General features: G+C 41.8%; 2 protein-coding genes across 4 annotated transcripts; one reads left to right on the top strand and one right to left on the bottom strand.

Moving 5' to 3' along the window:
- Positions 1-297: 297 nt before the first annotated feature.
- On the top strand, positions 298-9,117 carry LOC135516382 (eukaryotic translation initiation factor 5A-1). Of its 2 annotated transcripts, none has more exons than XM_064940650.1 (6): positions 298-676; positions 2,637-2,806; positions 3,106-3,210; positions 4,046-4,177; positions 7,384-7,456; positions 8,948-9,117. In XM_064940650.1, the coding sequence occupies exons 2-5, from the start codon at positions 2,639-2,641 to the stop codon at positions 7,444-7,446; spliced, it is 468 nt and encodes a 155-aa protein (XP_064796722.1). In that variant the 5' UTR covers positions 298-676; positions 2,637-2,638; the 3' UTR covers positions 7,447-7,456; positions 8,948-9,117. The 2 variants fall into 2 exon arrangements, with proteins under 2 accessions (XP_064796722.1, XP_064796724.1); XM_064940652.1 differs by lacking the exon at positions 298-676 and adding an exon at positions 1,327-1,375.
- Positions 9,118-10,759: 1,642 nt separating this feature from the next.
- On the bottom strand, positions 10,760-17,906 carry LOC135516381 (G protein pathway suppressor 2-like). Of its 2 annotated transcripts, XM_064940649.1 has the most exons (10): positions 17,711-17,906; positions 17,314-17,431; positions 16,971-17,080; positions 16,759-16,871; positions 16,452-16,531; positions 16,135-16,214; positions 14,037-14,211; positions 13,734-13,891; positions 11,840-11,935; positions 10,760-11,473 (listed from the first exon to the last, which is right to left on the bottom strand). In XM_064940649.1, exons 2-10 carry the CDS (start codon positions 17,405-17,407, stop codon positions 11,381-11,383), a joined length of 999 nt encoding a protein of 332 aa, XP_064796721.1. In that variant the 5' UTR covers positions 17,408-17,431; positions 17,711-17,906; the 3' UTR covers positions 10,760-11,380. The 2 variants fall into 2 exon arrangements, with proteins under 2 accessions (XP_064796721.1, XP_064796720.1); XM_064940648.1 differs by lacking the exons at positions 17,314-17,431; positions 17,711-17,906 and having other exon boundaries at positions 14,037-14,241; positions 16,971-17,147.
- Between the last annotated feature and the right edge of the window lie 894 nt (positions 17,907-18,800).

The raw sequence follows: 18,800 nt of genomic DNA, 5'->3' as shown, positions 1-18,800 counted from the left end.
AAAATACTAGTTCCATGGTGTGTAAAACAGCGCCCATATTGTTATTCCCGAAGATAACAGTCATTAGAATGAATGAGAGGGTCCCCATGCTTAGTACATGCACTCGGTCTTGTTGGCAAGAAAATATGAATCTCTGTTATTTGATGCAGTTGAGGGAAATGTATGTAATTTTCTTCTGGTTCTGAGCTCATTTGGACAAGAGGTTCCATTCCAAGTCTCTCGATATTCCCGTGATTTCGCCCCCCTCCCCTGTTCTAGAATCGGAGGCTTGAGGGTGACCACGCCTGCGCACTGAGCACCATACTGCCGAGGTTCATTTCATGGGTATTTGGAAAGGCTGGGTGAGGGAGTGAGTGAGCGAAAGGTGGAGAGTGCTAGGCTTTAAGGTTCACACTCTTTTTAGGCTGGCGGCTGACCTAAGCGTGCGCCCCCCGACAAGAACGATTTCGACCGTGCGGAGGCTAGTGAAAGCGACTGGAATGAGAGAAGAATCAAGTGAGAGCTGATTTAGGAGTAAAGGAACGACAAGCAGAGGCACCGCGGCGGTAGACACCAGCCAGACAACCGTTAGCTACGGACGGAGAGAGAGAGAAAAGGAAAAAATTAAAAGGGGGACGGTTTGACATTTGTGTAAAGCGCACAGAGTAACCAAATTGTGGAAACCTTAGTACACCGGGTAAGTTTGCCTACTTATCATAACATGAATATAAAGGGCGTAATCTTGCGTGAGAATAACATTGCATATGCACATGGCTGCTCATAGCTGTCACGTTATTTTCATGCTACATAGCTGGTCACTTGTGAGCATTGTGTGATGATAGCCTAGTAATAAAACAACATTGTATTGTTGGATAACCCTCCAGCCAATCGTTGTTTCCAGTTTGATAAGCAATATGCTGTTAAATTGGCTCTTGCTCACTAATAAAGTTTTCGCTACGTATCATCCCACTACATTTATTTAATCCAAATAACTGGTGGTACGATTTTACGCATAGAAATTGACCCAAATAACTTGGACCAAAACTCATCCTGCAGGTATGCACGCCGTCGCCTTATCATACGCATAAACGTAATACTTATACTCTAGTAGCCTACATTCCAATTAGCAACGTCGCCTATTCAATGTATCACAATTAAGATATCACCTTGTGTGCTTAATGTAACAATGTTACACACTGAAATGACCACGCGCTAATGCAACAATGTTGCACTTGGCTCTCGACAGGAGCGGAGCCCCCAGTTATAGTGGGCCTCAGCCACTGAGCAGTGTTCATGCACGCAGCGACGCCGTCACTGACAGCCCGTTAACGTTTTGTGCGCACTAGGCCGCACTCGGCTCCAACACTGCGGAGCAAGACACGCGTGCTATAAAAAGGTGGGAGCGACAGTTTTTCTGTCACTAATATGTTAAATTAACATATCCTTATTATTAATAAGTGTGTTTACGTGAGTCTCTTAATCTCAAAGTGGCCTTGTGTGTGTCAAGCGCCGTCGATAAGATGCTACCAGTATAATCAGTGTCGTTTACCAGGCTATGGCTGCAGACCGAATTAAATCATAGTACATTACTTGGAATATGGGGCCGGCCATACTTTTGTAGAGTATTCTATTGAATGGACATTACTTTCCACCTTTATCTTTGCCATTATTCTAATAGCAAGTTGACCTTTGCAATATTCTTGACATTCTAACCGAAATGCAAGACGCACCCGTGCGCTGGGCCTTTCCTTGAATCGCGTCCACTCTTCCGCCGCCACATAATCAGTTACACACACTCAGCAAATAATACACCTGCTTGTTTCCATATTTAATTATTTTGAAAATCTTCATATTTTTCTGTCAATGGCGCAAAAATAACAAAGATAAAGCCTAAAAATTATTGAATAAACTGTTATATATTTTTTGCTTATGGTGAGTAGGCTATGGCTGACTGGTCCAGGTGCCATATCTCTGTTACTTTATTTAGCTCAGTCTGCTCTTTTTCTCTCTCCTTATGGCAGTGAACCAGCTCTTCATAAATTTTGTATTCAATTAATAATGTTGCATTTCTTAAAGTTCTTAATTAAGTAAAATATGTAATTACGTCGCTGGTCATTTGAACAAATTTAAAATTATTATTGAAAATTCACAGAGGGAGACAGTATAGACCTACTGCACACTTCCTTACACTGTAGGTAATAATTTTTATTTAGATTACTAATGTGTTTATTGTTAATAATAGGAAGTTTGCAGGAGTACACTCCCTTTGTATACATTTCTTATTTAGCAATGCCTTTTAAACGTCTATTGTAGACTTATCAACAAATAGCTAATTTCCAAACCAATATGTATTAGAATGGAGTTAGAGGCATGCAGACCACTTGGAGTCATTGGTCTCTGCCCTGAACTGCCCTCCCCCAGGACTCCTCCCCCTATGGCAGGACTCCTCTGCCCCCAACCCCAGGACTCCTCCCCCAACCCCTGAACTCCCATCCCCCTCCCCATGACTTCTACCTCAGGACTCCTCAGTATTTGAGTGATGCCATTACCAGTGATGTCATTACCAGCAGTGTCATTAACCAGTTCTTAGTCCTCGTTAACCTCTCTCCATATCCCCCTTTCCCCGCTTTGACATGACATCATGGGCTCGGGATCAGGTATGGCAGACGCAGACGTCGACTTCCAGACAGGCGATGCCGGGGCATCCGCCACCTTCCCCCAGCAGTGCTCGGCGCTGCGCAAGAACGGCTTCGTGGTGCTGAAAGGACGACCCTGCAAGATCGTGGAGATGTCCACCTCTAAGACCGGAAAACACGGCCACGCTAAGGTCAGTGGTGTCAGACTGTAACCATTTTTATAGCTCTGGCTAATGAGTGATAACAAAGATGTTGTGTTCCATGCAGACATAATTACATTGATCAGAGTAATGAGAAAGTGTAGCTGTGGCTGTTATCTTGAATTCGATAAGACTTTCCTCCAGTCAAAAGAAGAAGAAGAAAACTTTCTCACATTTGCAGCGTTATCCTGAACCTCACACTATATGTCTTGTTTATGTGCTGTGTGTCTATGTGCTGTGTGTCTGCCAGCTCCATAAACAGTTTTGTGTTTTGTTTTCTTTATGGGCAGGTCCACATGGTTGGTATTGACATCTTCAACGGCAAGAAGTATGAAGATATCTGTCCCTCCACCCACAACATGGACGTCCCCAACATCAAGAGACTGGACTACCAGGTGAAGGGCCAAAGTAATGAGGAGGACAGAAAGGACGGAGGGAGAGAGGGAGAAGTAGAGAGAAAGAGGTATTGCCAGTTTGAGTGAGATGGCCAGTTACCCAAAACTCACTCTCTAACTGAATGGCCACGTCACTGGTAAAAATCTAATCAAATAATAGATGTCCCTTGAGTTTTCTGATTCCCTATTTCTAATTCTCTGACTCACGCCCCTGCCTCAAATCAAATCCAATTTCATTTCTCACATGTGGCGAATATAACAGGTGTCGACGTGCCCTTGTTGACGCACACTGGAAGATCTGAGGGGATTGATTAAGTGTCAACAGTATCGTGGAAACTCCCTCTAGTCTATTTACAGGCTAAGTGGAGACATCAGCATTATTCCTGTACCAATCCAGTGGGAAGGTGAGGGAAAGTCCATGAGGGTAGAGGAACGCATCGTAGCATTTGTGCTGATGTAGGTGAAGGTCATTATTTAGTAAAACACTGGGATGGAATGCCTTTGAGCTACACCATTACATGTTCCAAACTTTTTCATGGTCCTTAGAGCTGGATAGGGAACCTCAAGTAGGTAGCTGTTCTTTCTCCTGTGCTTATTTTCATTCTCTTTGGACTGGGAGACTGTGGGTGGGGGTGACAGTCAGTTGATTGGAGGGCACAAAAGAGCTCAAATTGGTAGACTGGCAGTGCATTGGCATTCACAAATGGTGCAGAAACTAAAACAAAGAGCCTATTTCATACATTCATATATAAACTCTTATCTTTTCTGTCATCATAACACAACCTTATTCTCATCTCTTCTTATCCTTTCTCTCCCTCCTCACTTCCCCCTGCAGTTGATTGGGATCACAGATGGTTACCTGTCTCTGCTCCAGGACAGTGGTGAGGTGAGAGAGGACCTAAAGATGCCAGAGGGAGACATGGGCAAAGAGATCGAAACCAAGTATGACGCTGGAGAGGAGATTCTGGTCAGTGGTGTTCCCGTTTCCTCTCTTCTTGTTGTTCATGTTCTTGGTTTTTCTTGTTCTTCTATGATTCTCCCTGGAGAGAGAATTACATTGTTTTTTTTAATTGAACCTTTTGTTAACGAGGCAAGTCAGTTAAGAACAAATTCTTATTTACAATAACGGCCAAACCCGGACAACATATGTCCCTTTTTAGCATTATGGTTTTGTAAGACAGTGTTTCATAGCTCTAATCATGTGTGTAGATAGACATATCTGATTCATGTTTTCCTCTCTTCTTCTGATCAATGTACTCAGTGTGTGCTTGGTGGAAATTCCTTACTTATAGGTCGTTATCAATAAAACGTCACAATAGTATTTGATTTGTCTGCTGGGGGGCAAGGAGACCTCCGGCTCATCATCACCTCTTGACCACAGTCAGAACTACACATTTCCGATTATTTCACATTTAGCTCTATCATCAGAGTTAAACAGCAATCAGTAAAGATCAATTCAACATGTTTTTTCAGATATGTGGGGGTAACCAAATCCATTTGGCATGTAGCTAGCTAGCTAAAGCAAACAACATGTGCCATTTAGCTTGCTTCATCAGAGAGTAGCCTTTCGGGAAAGAGCTTGTCTTCATCCTGCTAAAGTTGTCAGTCGGACGACATCTAGTTTATCTGCTGAAAGTTTGCTTGTTAACTAGCCATATTGACTTGATGCAGTCGGAAGTTTACATACGGTTAGGTTGGAGTCATTAAAACTTGTTTTTCAACCACTCCACAAATTTCTTGTTAACAAACTATAGTTTTGGCAAGTCAGTTAGGACATCTACTTTCTGCATGACAAAAGTAATTTTTCCAACAACTGTTTACAGACAGATTATTTAACTTATAACTCACTCAGAATTCCAGTGGGTCAGAAGTTTACATATACTAAGTTGACTGTGCCTTTAAACAGCTTGGAAAATTCTAGAAAATTATGTCATGGCTTTAGAACCTTCTGATACGCGAATTGACATCATTTGATTCAATTGGAGGTGTACCTGTGTATGTATTTCAAGGCCTACCTTCAAACTCAATGCCTCTTTGCTTGACATCATGGGAAAATCAAAAGAAATCAGGCAAAACCTCCAAAAAAAAGTCTGGTTCATCCTTGGGATCAATTTCCAAACCTGAAGGTACCACGTTCATCTGTACAAACAATAGTACGCAAGTATAAACACCATGGGACCATACAGCCGTCATACCACTCAGGAAGGAGACCCGTTCTGTCTCCTAGAGATGAATGTACTTTGGTGCGAAAAGTGCAAATCAATCCCAGAACAACAGCAAAGGACCTTGTGAAGATGCTGGAGGAAACGGGTACAAAAGTATCTATATCCATATGCTTGCAAGCTGAAGAACACCATCCCAACCGTGAAGCACAGGGGTGGCAGCATCATGTTGTGGGGGTGCTTTGCTGCAGGAGGGATTGGTGCACTTCACAAAATAGATGGCATCATGAGGGAGGAAAACTATGTGGATATATTGAAGCAACATCTCAAGACATCAGTCAGGAAGTTAAAGCTTGGTCGCAAATGGGTCTTCCAAATGGACAATGACCCCAAGCATACTTCCAAAGTTGTGGAAAAATTGCTTAAGGACAACAAAGTCAAGGTATTAGAGTGGCCATCATAAAGCCCTGACCTCAATCCTATTGAAAATGTGTGGGCAGAACCGAAAAAGCGTGTGTGAGCAAGGAGACCTGTGAAACTGATTCAGTTACACCAGCTCTGTCAGGAGGAATGGGCCAAATTCACCCAACTTATTGTGGGAAGCTTGTGGAAGGCTACCCAAAACGTTTGACCCAAGTTAAACAATTTAAAGACAATGCTACCAAATACTAATTGAGTGTATGTGATCTTCTGACCCAATGGAAATGTGATGAAAGAAATAAAAGCAGAAATAAGTTATTCTCTCTATTATTATTCTGTTATTTTACATTCTTAAAATAATGTGGCGATCTTAACTGACCGAAGATGGAATTTTTACTAGGATTAAATGTCAGGAATTCTGAAACTGAGTTTAAATGTATTTGGCAATGTAAACTTCCGACTTCAACTGTAAGTTATTAGCGAGCTAGCCAATTTGACGTGGCCCATCAATCAATGTAGCCTGTCTGTCAGCAGCAATCGTGATTAAACACTATTTAAAAACAATGTTGAAAAGGGGATAATGTAGGCTAAGTAGGCTTGTGTTGGTTGGTGAAAAAAGTACATTGTTTCTACTAACCAACCACTATGTGTAGCCAACTGTAAAACGTTTATACCAGTAGCTTGCAAAGTAAACATTATCAGCCATCAGTAACGTGACATCGGCAAATGTTCCCTTCTGCTGCTTGACAGGCAGACCTCACAAAGGATGGGAAATGAACCTAAACCACTCGTACTTGTCAGGTATAGTTAACTTTTTTTATATCACTCAAATATCCATTTAATGGTGGCGAATATTGAGACATATCGTGAGGCTCTCTACCCTCATGTATCTGAAATTACATGATCAATGGATGTTGACTGATCATGAAAAGCATGCAGTGATGCTGACTTTCTGTAAGTTTATCATTCTGACGATAGAGCGAAATGTGCACAATTGTTTTGCATGGAATAATGTTGACATTTGTAGTTCTGACTATGCTCTTCAAGAGGTGATGACATTACAACCAAATAGTTAACATTTCTATAATAATCCCTTGAAACCGGCACTCGGTTGTCAATGGTTTTAGAGAGGCTGCGGGTTTCCAAGCCCCCCGGAAAACAAATCAAACGCTTTGCAACTGATTGTGATGTTTTATTGGTAAACCATTACAGCTGCTATTGTCACGTTGAACCCGTATACTTCTGGGAATCGAATGTCCCTGTCACAAACTGTTCAAAATATCAGAGCACACACTGGCTGAGCAGAGCAAACAAATGCCCTCACTTCACAGGTAACAATGAATATTGGCAGCACTAGAGATACATGGAATTCATCAGTAAGACTGTACCATACTCCCAGCAGCTCTCTGCATTCCCAAGTCAACCGGCTGTAAAAGTTGAAGTGTTATGGTTTGGGGGTTACAGTTACTTCAAGTCTCAGGGAAGGGGATGATGTCAAAGCCTAAGATGGCCACACCTAGTTCACTTCCACTACACCTGCAAAGTTGTTCTTCTTATAATAATTTTAAAATCCTTTTTGTTTGTTTCCCAGATCACTGTTCTGTCTGCAATGAACGAGGAGGCTGCAGTTGCCATCAAGGCCATGGCTAAATAAGACACTACAGGTAAACACAGAAGCTTTCTGTATCCCAACCGACCTACCTGTCACCCCTCACCCCATTCATACTCACACTGCCTGTGACAAAAGTGTCTGGAAATGTGCGGTATGTTTGTGTCATGCCGTGCACTTTATTTGTTTATTTATCAGCCAAGGCCAGGTACACTCTTTACTTTGCCTAACAACATACTGAAACGCTTTGGCTGCTACACATGCTTCTTAATTATTAGTTCATTTACTAGGCTGTGCAGTCTTTATGCTGACTACAGCATATGTCTGTTTTGGAAAAACATGGGGAAGTAACTGGACTGTATACTGAGGATGTCTTACATGTTAATTACATTAAATCTCTGAAGGGTACCTGTGAAGCAATATGTTACATCAATGGACTGTTCTACCCCTTATGCACTTACTGCTTACTTGTTATTATTCATTTACGGTATTTATGTACAAGCACAATGTGTGTGTGTGTGTGTGTGTGTGTGTGTGTGTATATATATATATATATATATATATATATCTTGTATAAAGAGTTGTTTTTATATAGATTCCCATGCTTGGTGTATTTGTGTGAGTGTAATGTTGTATTTCAGTGGTTTTCTAACTTTTTCAGTGGTGACACAATTTTTTTCCCCCCAAGAATTTCTCAACCCCGGCCCAAATCTAATGACAAAATCAGTGAAATTATTTTACATCAACAAATAACCTTACATTCATTGCATTCGTCTCTTATCAAAATGAAAAGAACCCAATAAATACATTTAGTCCATAAAATTGTTTTTTCTAATTATCTTTCTAAAACATTTGTATATTGTCCTGTGCAATAATCTGTACTCTTAAAGGAATACTTCGGGATTTTGGCAATGAGGCCTTTTATCTACTTTCCCAGAGTCAGATGAACCTGTGTTTACCAGTTTTATGTCTATGCGTGCAATTGCTAACTAGCGTTAGCGCAATGACGAAGTGTATGGGTATCTGCTAGCATGCTAGCAGGTACTCATAGACTCAGATACCCATAGACTTCCAGTAATTGTGCTGATACTAGTTAGCATTAGCTTGCTAAACTACCTCTAACTTCCTACATAATGTGCACCGACATAAAAATGGCATCGACAAGTTCATCTGACTCTGGCGAAGTAGATAAAGGGCCTCATTGCCAAAATCCTGAATATCCCTTTAATTTGAAAAATCAAGAGTACCGACCCCCCTGAATTTCTGCCTCGACTCAGACTTTGAATACCACTGGATATGAAATGTGAGGTCAAGGTTGTTGAATGTGCTGTTGGTTACTGTATTTTGATGTGTGAACGGATCTTTGTGTTTGGAGTGTGTACTGTACCTCAAATAACTTGTGACCTGTTTTGTATTGATGCACACAACTACACTGTCCGCTTTTTTTCTTTCTTCCTCATTCACTTCCTCTTGCTCTTTTTCCCTTTTTCTCGTTTTCTACCTATCCTACCCCTGTACTTTCCTTGTCCTCCCCACTCTCTTTCAGGGGTTAACAAGATGCACTGGATCTGAAAAAGGAGGGAATACGGCCATGTCAATGCTATTCTCTCTTTTTCTTTTTTTTCTTTTTCGTCAACTCTCTCCCTCTCTGTACTTTCTCACCCTTCTCTGGGTAAAATTGGAAACTAATTTCAATAAATAATTGGGAATGGCAAACAGTCAAAACATTCTCTATATATATACACACACACACACACACACACACACACACACACACACACACACACACACACACACACACACACACACACACACGCACACACACAGTATACAAGTCAGCACCAGTACACACACACACACACACACACACACACACACACACACACAGTATACAAGTCAGCACCAGTACACACACAGTATACAAGTCAGCTCCAGTACACACACAGTATACAAGTCAGCACCAGTACACACACAGTATACAAGTCAGCTCCAGTACACACACAGTATACAAGTCAGCTCCAGTACACACACAGTATACAAGTCAGCTCCAGTACACACACAGTATACAAGTCAGCACACACACACACGTCAGCTCCAGTACATATGCACAGCATACAAGTCAGCACCAGTACACACACACCCACAACATACCAGTCAGCACCAGTACACACACCCACAACATACCAGTCAGCACCAGTACACACACACACAGCATACAAGTCAGTACCAGTACACACACACACAGCATACAAGTCAGCACCAGTACACACACACACACACAGCATACAAGTCAGCACCAGTACACACACACCCACAACATACCAGTCAGCACCAGTACACACACACACACAACATACCAGTCAGCACCAGTACACACACACACACAGCATGAGTCAGCACCAGTACACACACACACATAGCATACGAGTCAGCACCAGTACACACACACACACCATACAAGTCAGCACCAGTACACACACACCCACAACATACCAGTCAGCACCAGTACACACACACACACAGCATACGAGTCAGTACCAGTACACACACACACACACCATACAAGTCAGTACCAGTACACACACACACACCATACAAGTCAGCACCAGTACACACACACACACAGCATACGAGTCAGCACCAGTACACACACACACACCATACAAGTCAGCACCAGTACACACACACCCACAACATACCAGTCAGCACCAGTACACACACACACACAGCATACGAGTCAGTACCAGTACACACACACACACACCATACAAGTCAGTACCAGTACACACACACACACCATACAAGTCAGCACCAGTACACACACACACACACACAGCATACAAGTCAGCACCAGTACACACACACACACATACAAGTCAGCACCAGTACAGACTAACGGAGAGAGAAGAAATGGAGAAAGAAGTGCTCTCACAAACATGCCGCCTGTAAGGGCGTAGGTAGCTACTGCACCTACAGTCAGGGGAGGGCTGGTGGAAATGTCTCAAATGTCTTTTTTGTAAATTCTCTCCTGATTGATCAAGGGCTTCTTCAACTCTAGATTTATGATGAGTGATGCTGTTCTGTTTAGGAGCGCATTCGGCGGGAGCGCTGTGCTCATGTTGCAATAGAAATATAGAACTGGCACCATTTTCAATGTAACAATGGAGACTTGTCAGGTCTATACATTACTGATTTTCAGAGTGATCCGCCCTTCTGAATGAGCCCCATATGTCCTATTCAATATTGTGTGTATCGTATATCACCTAAACTTGTCTGTTAAAAGATGCCAGGATCAGACCTTTCAGAGGAGTTGAACAAGCATCACACAGAAGCATTTGGGAGAAAGGAAACGCGCATGCCAATTCCAGTGTTTAATTTCAGTCTTTCACAAGTATCTGATTGAGACCACGTACAGGACCTTTCAGCAAAGAACTTGGCAAAGACCCTTAGAGGCTGCCAACAGAGCAGGTAGCTAGCTAGTACACACACTGGGTCACCTATAGGGAGAGGCACCATGTAGTTGACCCATTATTACTTTGTACAAACTCATGAGAAAGTTATGGCATGTTTTTTGCTTTATTGTATTCACAAAGAAGTCCAAACTGTGCAGAACGTCTCCCACCCCAAACAAAATTAAAGACAAATTGTTAAATTGTGATGTATTTTTTTAAATTGGTTTTGGAGGACAGTTTCCGAGGTAATAGATCCAAACACAAAATCAAAAAAGTAAAACACTATACAGTTTCAGGAGAAGTTTCCTAGAACATTTAGGCCACTAAAACTCAAGTAATTCAGCAGTAATAAAATGAACTATACAATAAATATTAAAGTCAAGCCTGTGGGTTTGGGCTTTACAATCAACCATCATATAATCCAAGTTTACTATGACATAATTCCAGTCTTCTTGAATCTTGAGTGAGCCAATGAAATCTGGACGATAAGAACTCCCAGGGGAGATAATTTAGGCAGGTAACCATGGTTACTTGCTGTGGTGATAGAACCTCTGTGAACTCTGGGCATGGGGGAGGAAGGCATGGCGGGTAGCCGTTTGGGGAGAGCTCTGGAAAGGTGCCTAATGGACGAAACGTCAATTAAATGTTACCAAGCAATAGTTAAGAACTTTAAGACAAACCATCCATATTTCAACTGACCAAGTCATAATTGAAAGAGAATTTCAGGTGATACATTAAAAGTGTGCGTTCACTATTAAGATGAATTCATATTCAAGATTCACACTGGTTTGACTATGGCTTTAACTATGAGAGCTTGGACAAAACAAAAATACAATCACTTTTCAATCTATACTGCAACAATAAGCAAAGCAATCCACTTTTTTTATTGAAATAACCACTTTCAGATGCACCCATATTTCTGATGGGGTGGTGGGTCAACAGTGGGCAGTAACAGTGAGAGCTGGGGAGGGGTGGCTAAGAGTTACCTTTGGAGTGGGGATCTGGACAGCCAAGGAGGGGGTGGGCAGCAGGCCAGCAACAGATGCATGGAGGGATTGGGGGTGCATGGGTCTCATAGCACCCTGGAACAACAGGAGTTTAGGGAATTACAAGAAAAGGACAAGAGGTACAGTTGAAGTCGGAAGTTTACATACACCTTAGCCAAATAATCAGTTTTTCACAATTCCTGACATTTATTCCTAGTAAAAATTCCCTGTCTTAGGTCAGTTAGGATCACCACTTTATTTTAAGAATGTGAAATGTCAGAATAATAGTTGAGAATAATTTATTTCAGCTTTTCTTTCATCACATTCCCAGTGGGTCAGAAGTTTACATACACTCAATTAGTATTTGGTAGCATTGCCTTAATTGCTTAACTTGGGTCAAATGTTTCGGGTAGCCTTCCACAAGCTTCCCACAATAAGTTTGTTGAATTTTGGCCCATTCTTCCTAACAGAGCTGATGTAAATGAGTCAGGTTTGTAGGCCTCCTTGCTCGCACACGATTTTTCAGTTCTGCCCACAAATTTTCTATAGGATTGAGGTCAGGGCTTTGTGATGGCCATTCCAATACCTTGACTTTGTTGTCCTTAAGCCATTTTGCCACAACTTTGGAAGTATGCTTGGGGTCATTGTCCATTTGGAAGACCCATTTGCGACCAAGTTTTAACTTCATAACTGATGCCTTGAGATGTTGCTTCAATATATCCACGTAAATTTCCTCCCTCATGATGATCTATTTTGTGAAGTGCACCAATCCCTCCTGCAGCAAAGCACCCCCACAACATGATGCTGCCACCCCTGTGTTTCACAGTTGGGATGGTGTTCTTTGGCTTGCAAGCCTCCCCCTTTTCCACCAAACATAATGATGGTCATTATGGCCAAACAGTTCTATTTTTATTTCATCAGACCAGAGGACATTTCTCCAAAAAGTACAATCTTTGTCCCCATGTGCAGTTGCAAACCGTAGTCTGGCTTTTTAATGGTGGTTTTGGAGCAGTGGCTTCTTCCTTGCTGAGCGGATTTTCAGGTTATGTTGATATAGGACTCGTTTTACTGTGGTTATAGATACTTTTGTACCCGTTTCCTCCAGTATCTTCACAAGGCCCTTTGCCGTTGTTCTGGGATTGATTTGCACTTTTCGCACCAAAGTACGTTCATCTCTAGGAGACAGAACGCGTGTCTTTCCTGAGCGGTATGACCGCTGCGTACTATTGTTTGTACAGATGAACGTGGTACCTTCAGGTGTTTGGAAATTGCTTCCAAGGATGAACCAGACTTGTGGAGGTCTACAATTGTTTTTCTGAGGTCTAGGCTGATTTCTTTTGATTTTCCCATAATGTCAAGCAAAGAAGCACCGAGTTTGAAGGTAGGCCTTGAAATACATCCACAGGTATACCTCCAATTGACTAAAATGATGTCAATTAGCCTATCTGAAGCTTCTAAAGTCATGACATCATTTTCTGGAATTTTCCAAGCCGTTTAAAAGGCACAGTCAACTTAGTGTATGTAAACTTCTGATCCACTGGAATTGTGATACAGTGAATTATAAGTGAAATAATCTGTAAACAATTGTTGGAAAAATTACTTGCGTCATGCACAAAGTAGATGTCCTAACCGACTTGCCAAAACTATAGTTTGTTAACAAGAAATTTGTGAAGTGGTTGAAAAACGAGTTTAAATGACTCCTAAGTGTATGTAAACTTCCAAATTCAACTGTATAAAGGAGTATCAATGACAACTCAGGCTTGAATTTGTACAATATGAACTTATATTAAAACAGATTCACAACTAGGTTTAGTGGTTGAATAGAAAACTTAACCTTAATGTGCATGTCTTGAAAGAGCATCTTCCTCCCAATCTGTCTGACCAGTGGTCTTACCCCGTCAGTGAAGCCAGACTGTTGGTTGGCATGTTCCAACTGCTTCTGAAGGGGTATTCCAGCACCAGGGATGAATCCTTGCTGGGAGGTGAAGTGATTGTGAACAGCGTAGCCAGGCTGTTGAGGAAGGTACTGCATGGCCTGGAATGCAGACGCACCTGGACACGAGACAGACAGCAAGAGTCAGACTTTGGAAACTAATACTGCAGGATGCTGTCATGATTAGCAATTTTAATTTCTACATAGTCCACAATGGAATTTCCTGTTGGAGGCATTAATATTCAGCTTGCACACACATGCTACCTCTGATCTGGGAGCTATTGGCGAAGCTGACGGGTACAGAGGGGCTGGGGGCGTAGCTGGAGGGGTGTTGTGTCTGGGCCACGCAGTAGCTCTCGTGGACTGACTGACTGCCACCAAACTGTCCGTGCTCTGCCAGGCCCGCACTGAATCCAGGCTGGCTCTGGTAGTGGCGGCCCTGTGGGGCGAGGAGAGTGAAACGGTCACTCTATAAGAGGTCACACAGAGCATGGGTTATGTGTCTGTTGTTGACATCACTGACAGTTACTATGTTTCAGTGTTAACTACAGAGTTAAGGATTTGATTCCAGCTTGGGCCGAATGCTGATGCCCGGAACTCACTTTATTGACACTATTGATGCCAAGATATACAATTGAAGTCGGAAATTTACATACACCTCAGCAAATTCATTTAAACTCAGTTTTTCACAATTTCAGACATTTAATCCTAGTAAAAATTCCCTGTCTTAGGTCAGTTAGGATCACCACTTTATTTTAAGAATGTGAAATGTCAGAATAATAGTAGAGAGAATGATTTATTTCAGCTTTTATTTATTTCATCACATTCCCAGTGGGTCAGAAGTTTACATACACTCAATTAGTATTTGGTAGCATTGCCTTTAAATTGTTTAACTTGGGTCAAACGTTTTGGGTAGCCTTCCACAAGCTTCCCACAATAAGTTGGGTGAATTTTGGCCTATTCCTCCTGACAGAGCTGGTTTAACTGAGTCAGGTTTGTAAGGCCTCCTTGCTCGCACACGCTTTTTCAGTACTGCCCACACATTTTCTGTAGGATTGAAGTTAGGGCTTTGTGGTGGCCACTCCAATACCTTGACTTTGTTGTCCTTAAACCATTTTGCCACAACTTTGGAAGTATGCTTGAGGTCATTGTCCATTTGGAAGACCCATTTGTGACCAAGCTTTAACTTCCTGACTGATGTCTTGACATGTTGCTTCAATATATCCACGTCATTTTCCACCCTCATGATGCCATCTATTTTGTGTAGTGCACCAGTCCCTCCTGCACAAAGCACCCCCACAACATGATGCTGCCACCCCCGTGCTTCACGGTTGGGACGGTGTTCTTCGGCTTGCAAGCCTCCCCCTTTTTCCTCCAAACATAACGATGGTCATTATGGCCAAACAGTTCTATTTTTATTTCATCAGACCAGAGGACATTTCTCCAAAAAGTACAATCTTTGTCCCCATGTGCAGTTGCAAACCGTAGTCTGGCATTTTTATGGCGGTTGTGGAGCAGTGGCTTCTTCCTTGCTGAGCGGCTTTTCAGGTTATGTCGATATAGGACCCGTTTTACTGTGGATATAGATACTTTTGTACTTGTTTCCTCCAGCATCTTCACAAAGTCCTTTGCTGTTGTTCTGGGAATGATTTACACTTTTCGCACCAAAGTACGTTCATCTCTAGGAGACAGAACACGTCTCCTTCTTGAGCGATATGACGGCTGCGTGGTCCCATGGTGTCTATACTTGCATACTATTGTTTGTACAGATGAAAGTGGTACCTTCAGGCGTTTGGACATTGCTCCCATGGATGAACCAGACTTGTGGAGGTCTACAATTGTTTTTCTGAGGTCTTGGCTGATTTCTTTTGATTTTCCCATGATGTCAAGCAAGGAGGCCGGAGTTTGAAGGTAGGCCTTGAAATACATCCTCAGGTACACCTCCAATTGACACAAATGTCATTTAGCCTATCAGAAGCTTCTAAAGCCATGACATAATTATCTGGAATTTTCCAAGCTGTCAACAGTCAACTTAGTGTATGTCAACTTCTGACCCACTGGAAGTGTGATACAGTGAATGATAAGTGAAATAATATATCTGTAAACAATTGTTGAAAAAATTACTTTTGTCATGCACAAAGTAGATGTCCTAACCAACTTACCAAAACTATAGTTTGTTAACAAGACATTTGTGGAGTGGTTGAATAACGAGTTTTAATGACTCCAACCTAAGTGTATATAAACTTCCGACTTCAACTGGAATTGAAAAGTTTGCTTGATAAAAAGATGGCCATTACAATAGCGAAATCTAGTGGTTAGATGAGACATTACACATACAGAGGGCCACCCAGTTGCAACTCACCGGGATGACAGGTGTTGGAAACAACTGCTTACTGCGCTCCGACATGAGAGCCCCGGGCCTGTTGTGACTGACTGGACTGCCTGACAGAGGTTAGAGAGAACAAAAAAGTGATGAGGGAGTATGATGTAGTGACCGGTGGGAACCATAGAAGTCATTTGTGGATAGACTAATTGTGGGCCAGTGCCACATATATTGAATTAATGTGTTCAAAGTAAACAGCTTGTGATAAATACATCTGGAAAATGACCACGTTATTTTGATGTTCATTTAATGTAATTGCTTAGGAGATGACAGTCATGAACACATGTATAGCTTACCTTGGATGTTGAGGAGATGCTGTCCTGTGTGCATGGTTAAACTGGACTGGTAGCTGGCTGACGTCAGTGTTGTGATGTCACTGCAGGATAGGTAAAAACAGATGAGATATCTGACAGGAGATTTCTAACAATCAGCAAATCCTTTATATATGGCCTTATTAAAATCTCAGTCCTACTCCAAACTGGGAGGGTTGCATTTCAATAATCTAATGTGGCTTATTGACCTTATTTCATCAAGGTTCACTAATGTTAAGGAAGCTTGACTATTGAGATGCACCTGAGGAGTCAGAGGCTCCCTTCCTCTCACCTCTGCTCCTTCCTGCGCCTCTTCTCCTCCTCGTGCAGGACCTTCTTCAGCTGGAGGAAGAGCTGATGCTTCTCCTCCTGCAGTCCCTGCAGCTTCTCCCCCATCTTCATCACCTGTGAGGAGGAAAAGGGAATGTAAGAGAGGGTTAAGGTGAGATAGCCCATCCTCTGAAGTTAGTTATCTCCCATCTGTTTGTAATGACGTTCTCTGACCTGTTCTTTTGTCTCCTCCAGTGACATCCTCTCCTCTATCTCTTTTGTTCTCTTTCGCTCTTCTTCCTCCTTCATCTTCTGCTCCATCATCTTGTCCACCTCTTCCTCCTCTAAGATTAGGAAGAAAAGAGACACCAATTACAACAACATAATTGTGGAATTTGTTCACTCTTCTTCCTCCTTCATCTTCTGCTCCATCATCTTGTCCACCTCTTCCTCCTCTAAGATTTGGAAGAAAAGAGACACCAATTACAATGACATAATTGTGGGAAAAATCTGGCTTTTTGGTTATGTTTGGGAAGAAATGCAGTAGTCAAGCCAAGCCAGCCTTGTGATATCTCACCCTGTCTTTTGCGATCTCTTTCTCTCATAATGTGCTTGTGGAGGGCTCTGGCCATGGCGTTGGACAGCTTCGGTCTGTCCTGCAGAGTAGGCATGGTGACAGGAAGTGGAGGGGCCAGCTGAATGCAGCAGAATCAATTGAGAAAATATGGGAAGTAAATATAGTTACAGGCAACAACAGCAAAAGGTGACAATTATTTGCTAGAAACTGACACTTGTTTTTTTTTATATATATTTACTTTTTTTATATATAAATAATCAATTGCATGCATTCACCCCCACCTAGCTAACGTTGCATTGCATCTGATCTGGCTATGCTAGCAGCTAGCTAACATTACATTGTTCATGTTAGATCGATGAAGGGCCAGCAGGCGCGAAGTTGTAAACAGAGAACTTACTTTCGTTGCTTTGCGAGTATACCAAGATGAAAACTTTTGTCTCCGCTTGGTGTGTGTTTTTTTATGTGGATTATAAAGCGGAACATTTGTTATGCTATGAAAAACTGTAACTTTGTTTCTATATTATGAATTTCGTGTTTATAAATGAGTTTTTTTCCCCGAACTGATACACTTCCGGTGTGAAAGGACGCTTCCTGTTTTGACGTCAGTGAAGCCCTGGTAGTTGGGGCTTCTATTCAGTACTTCCCAGGGGACCTTGAGTAAAAGTAAAGACACCTTAACAGAAAATGACTCAAGTAAAAGTGAAAGTCAGCCAGTAAAATACTACTTGAGTAAAAGTCAAAGTATTCGGTTTTAAATATACTTAAGTATCAAAAGTAAATGTAACCGCTAAAATACAGTATACTTACATTGAGTGGCTGCTGCCAACACACTGACTCAACTCCAGCCACTTTAATAATAGAAATGGATGGAAATTGATGTAAAAATATATCACTAGCCACTTTAAATAATGCTACTTAATATAATGTTTACATACCCTACATTACTCATCTCATATGTATATGTATATACTGTACTCTATATCATCTACTGCATCTTTATGTAATACATGTATCACTAGCCACTTTAAACTATTCCACTTTGTTTACATACCCTACATTACTCACCTCATATGTATCTGTACTCGATACCATCTACTGTATCTTGCCTATGGCGTTCTGTACCGTCACTCATTCATATCTTTATGTACATATTCTTTATCCCTTTACACTTGTGTGTATAAGGTAGTAGTTTTGGAATTGTTAGATTACGCGTTGGTTAGTACTGCATTATCGGAACTAGAAGCACAAGCATTTCGCTACACTCGCATTAACATCTGCTAACCATGTGTATGTGACAAATAACATTTGATTTGATTACTTAATTGAACCAGTTTCCTGTCTTGCTAAGCTGTCCTGTCTTGTGTTTGGGATCATTGTCATGCTGAAAGACCCAGCCACGTTTCATCTTCAATGCCCTTGCTGATGGAAGGAGGTTTTCACTCAAATCTCACAATACATGGCCCCATTCATTCTTTCCTTTATACGGA

The sequence above is a fragment of the Oncorhynchus masou genome, chromosome 27 (genome assembly GCF_036934945.1).
Source record: "Oncorhynchus masou masou isolate Uvic2021 chromosome 27, UVic_Omas_1.1, whole genome shotgun sequence".
NCBI lineage: Eukaryota > Metazoa > Chordata > Actinopteri > Salmoniformes > Salmonidae > Oncorhynchus > Oncorhynchus masou.
The sequence above is the reverse complement of the archived record's forward strand: the minus strand, read 5'-3'. Positions and strand labels throughout refer to the sequence as shown.

Bases quoted from the DNA above. Each gene is read 5' to 3' on its own strand.
- LOC135516382 (XM_064940650.1), top strand. From the start codon at position 2,639: ATGGCAGACGCAGACGTCGACTTCCAGACAGGCGATGCCGGGGCATCC. The intron at 2,807-3,105 runs GTCAGTGGTGTC...CTTTATGGGCAG, and splicing joins GAAAACACGGCCACGCTAAG to GTCCACATGGTTGGTATTGA. The intron at 3,211-4,045 runs GTGAAGGGCCAA...TTCCCCCTGCAG, and splicing joins TCAAGAGACTGGACTACCAG to TTGATTGGGATCACAGATGG.
- LOC135516381 (XM_064940649.1), bottom strand. From the start codon at position 17,407: ATGCCTACTCTGCAGGACAGACCGAAGCTGTCCAACGCCATGGCCAGA. The intron at 16,532-16,758 runs GTGAGAGGAAGG...CCTATCCTGCAG, and splicing joins AGGCGCAGGAAGGAGCAGAG to TGACATCACAACACTGACGT. The intron at 14,212-16,134 runs GTGAGTTGCAAC...CTCGCCCCACAG, and splicing joins TTCCAACACCTGTCATCCCG to GGCCGCCACTACCAGAGCCA.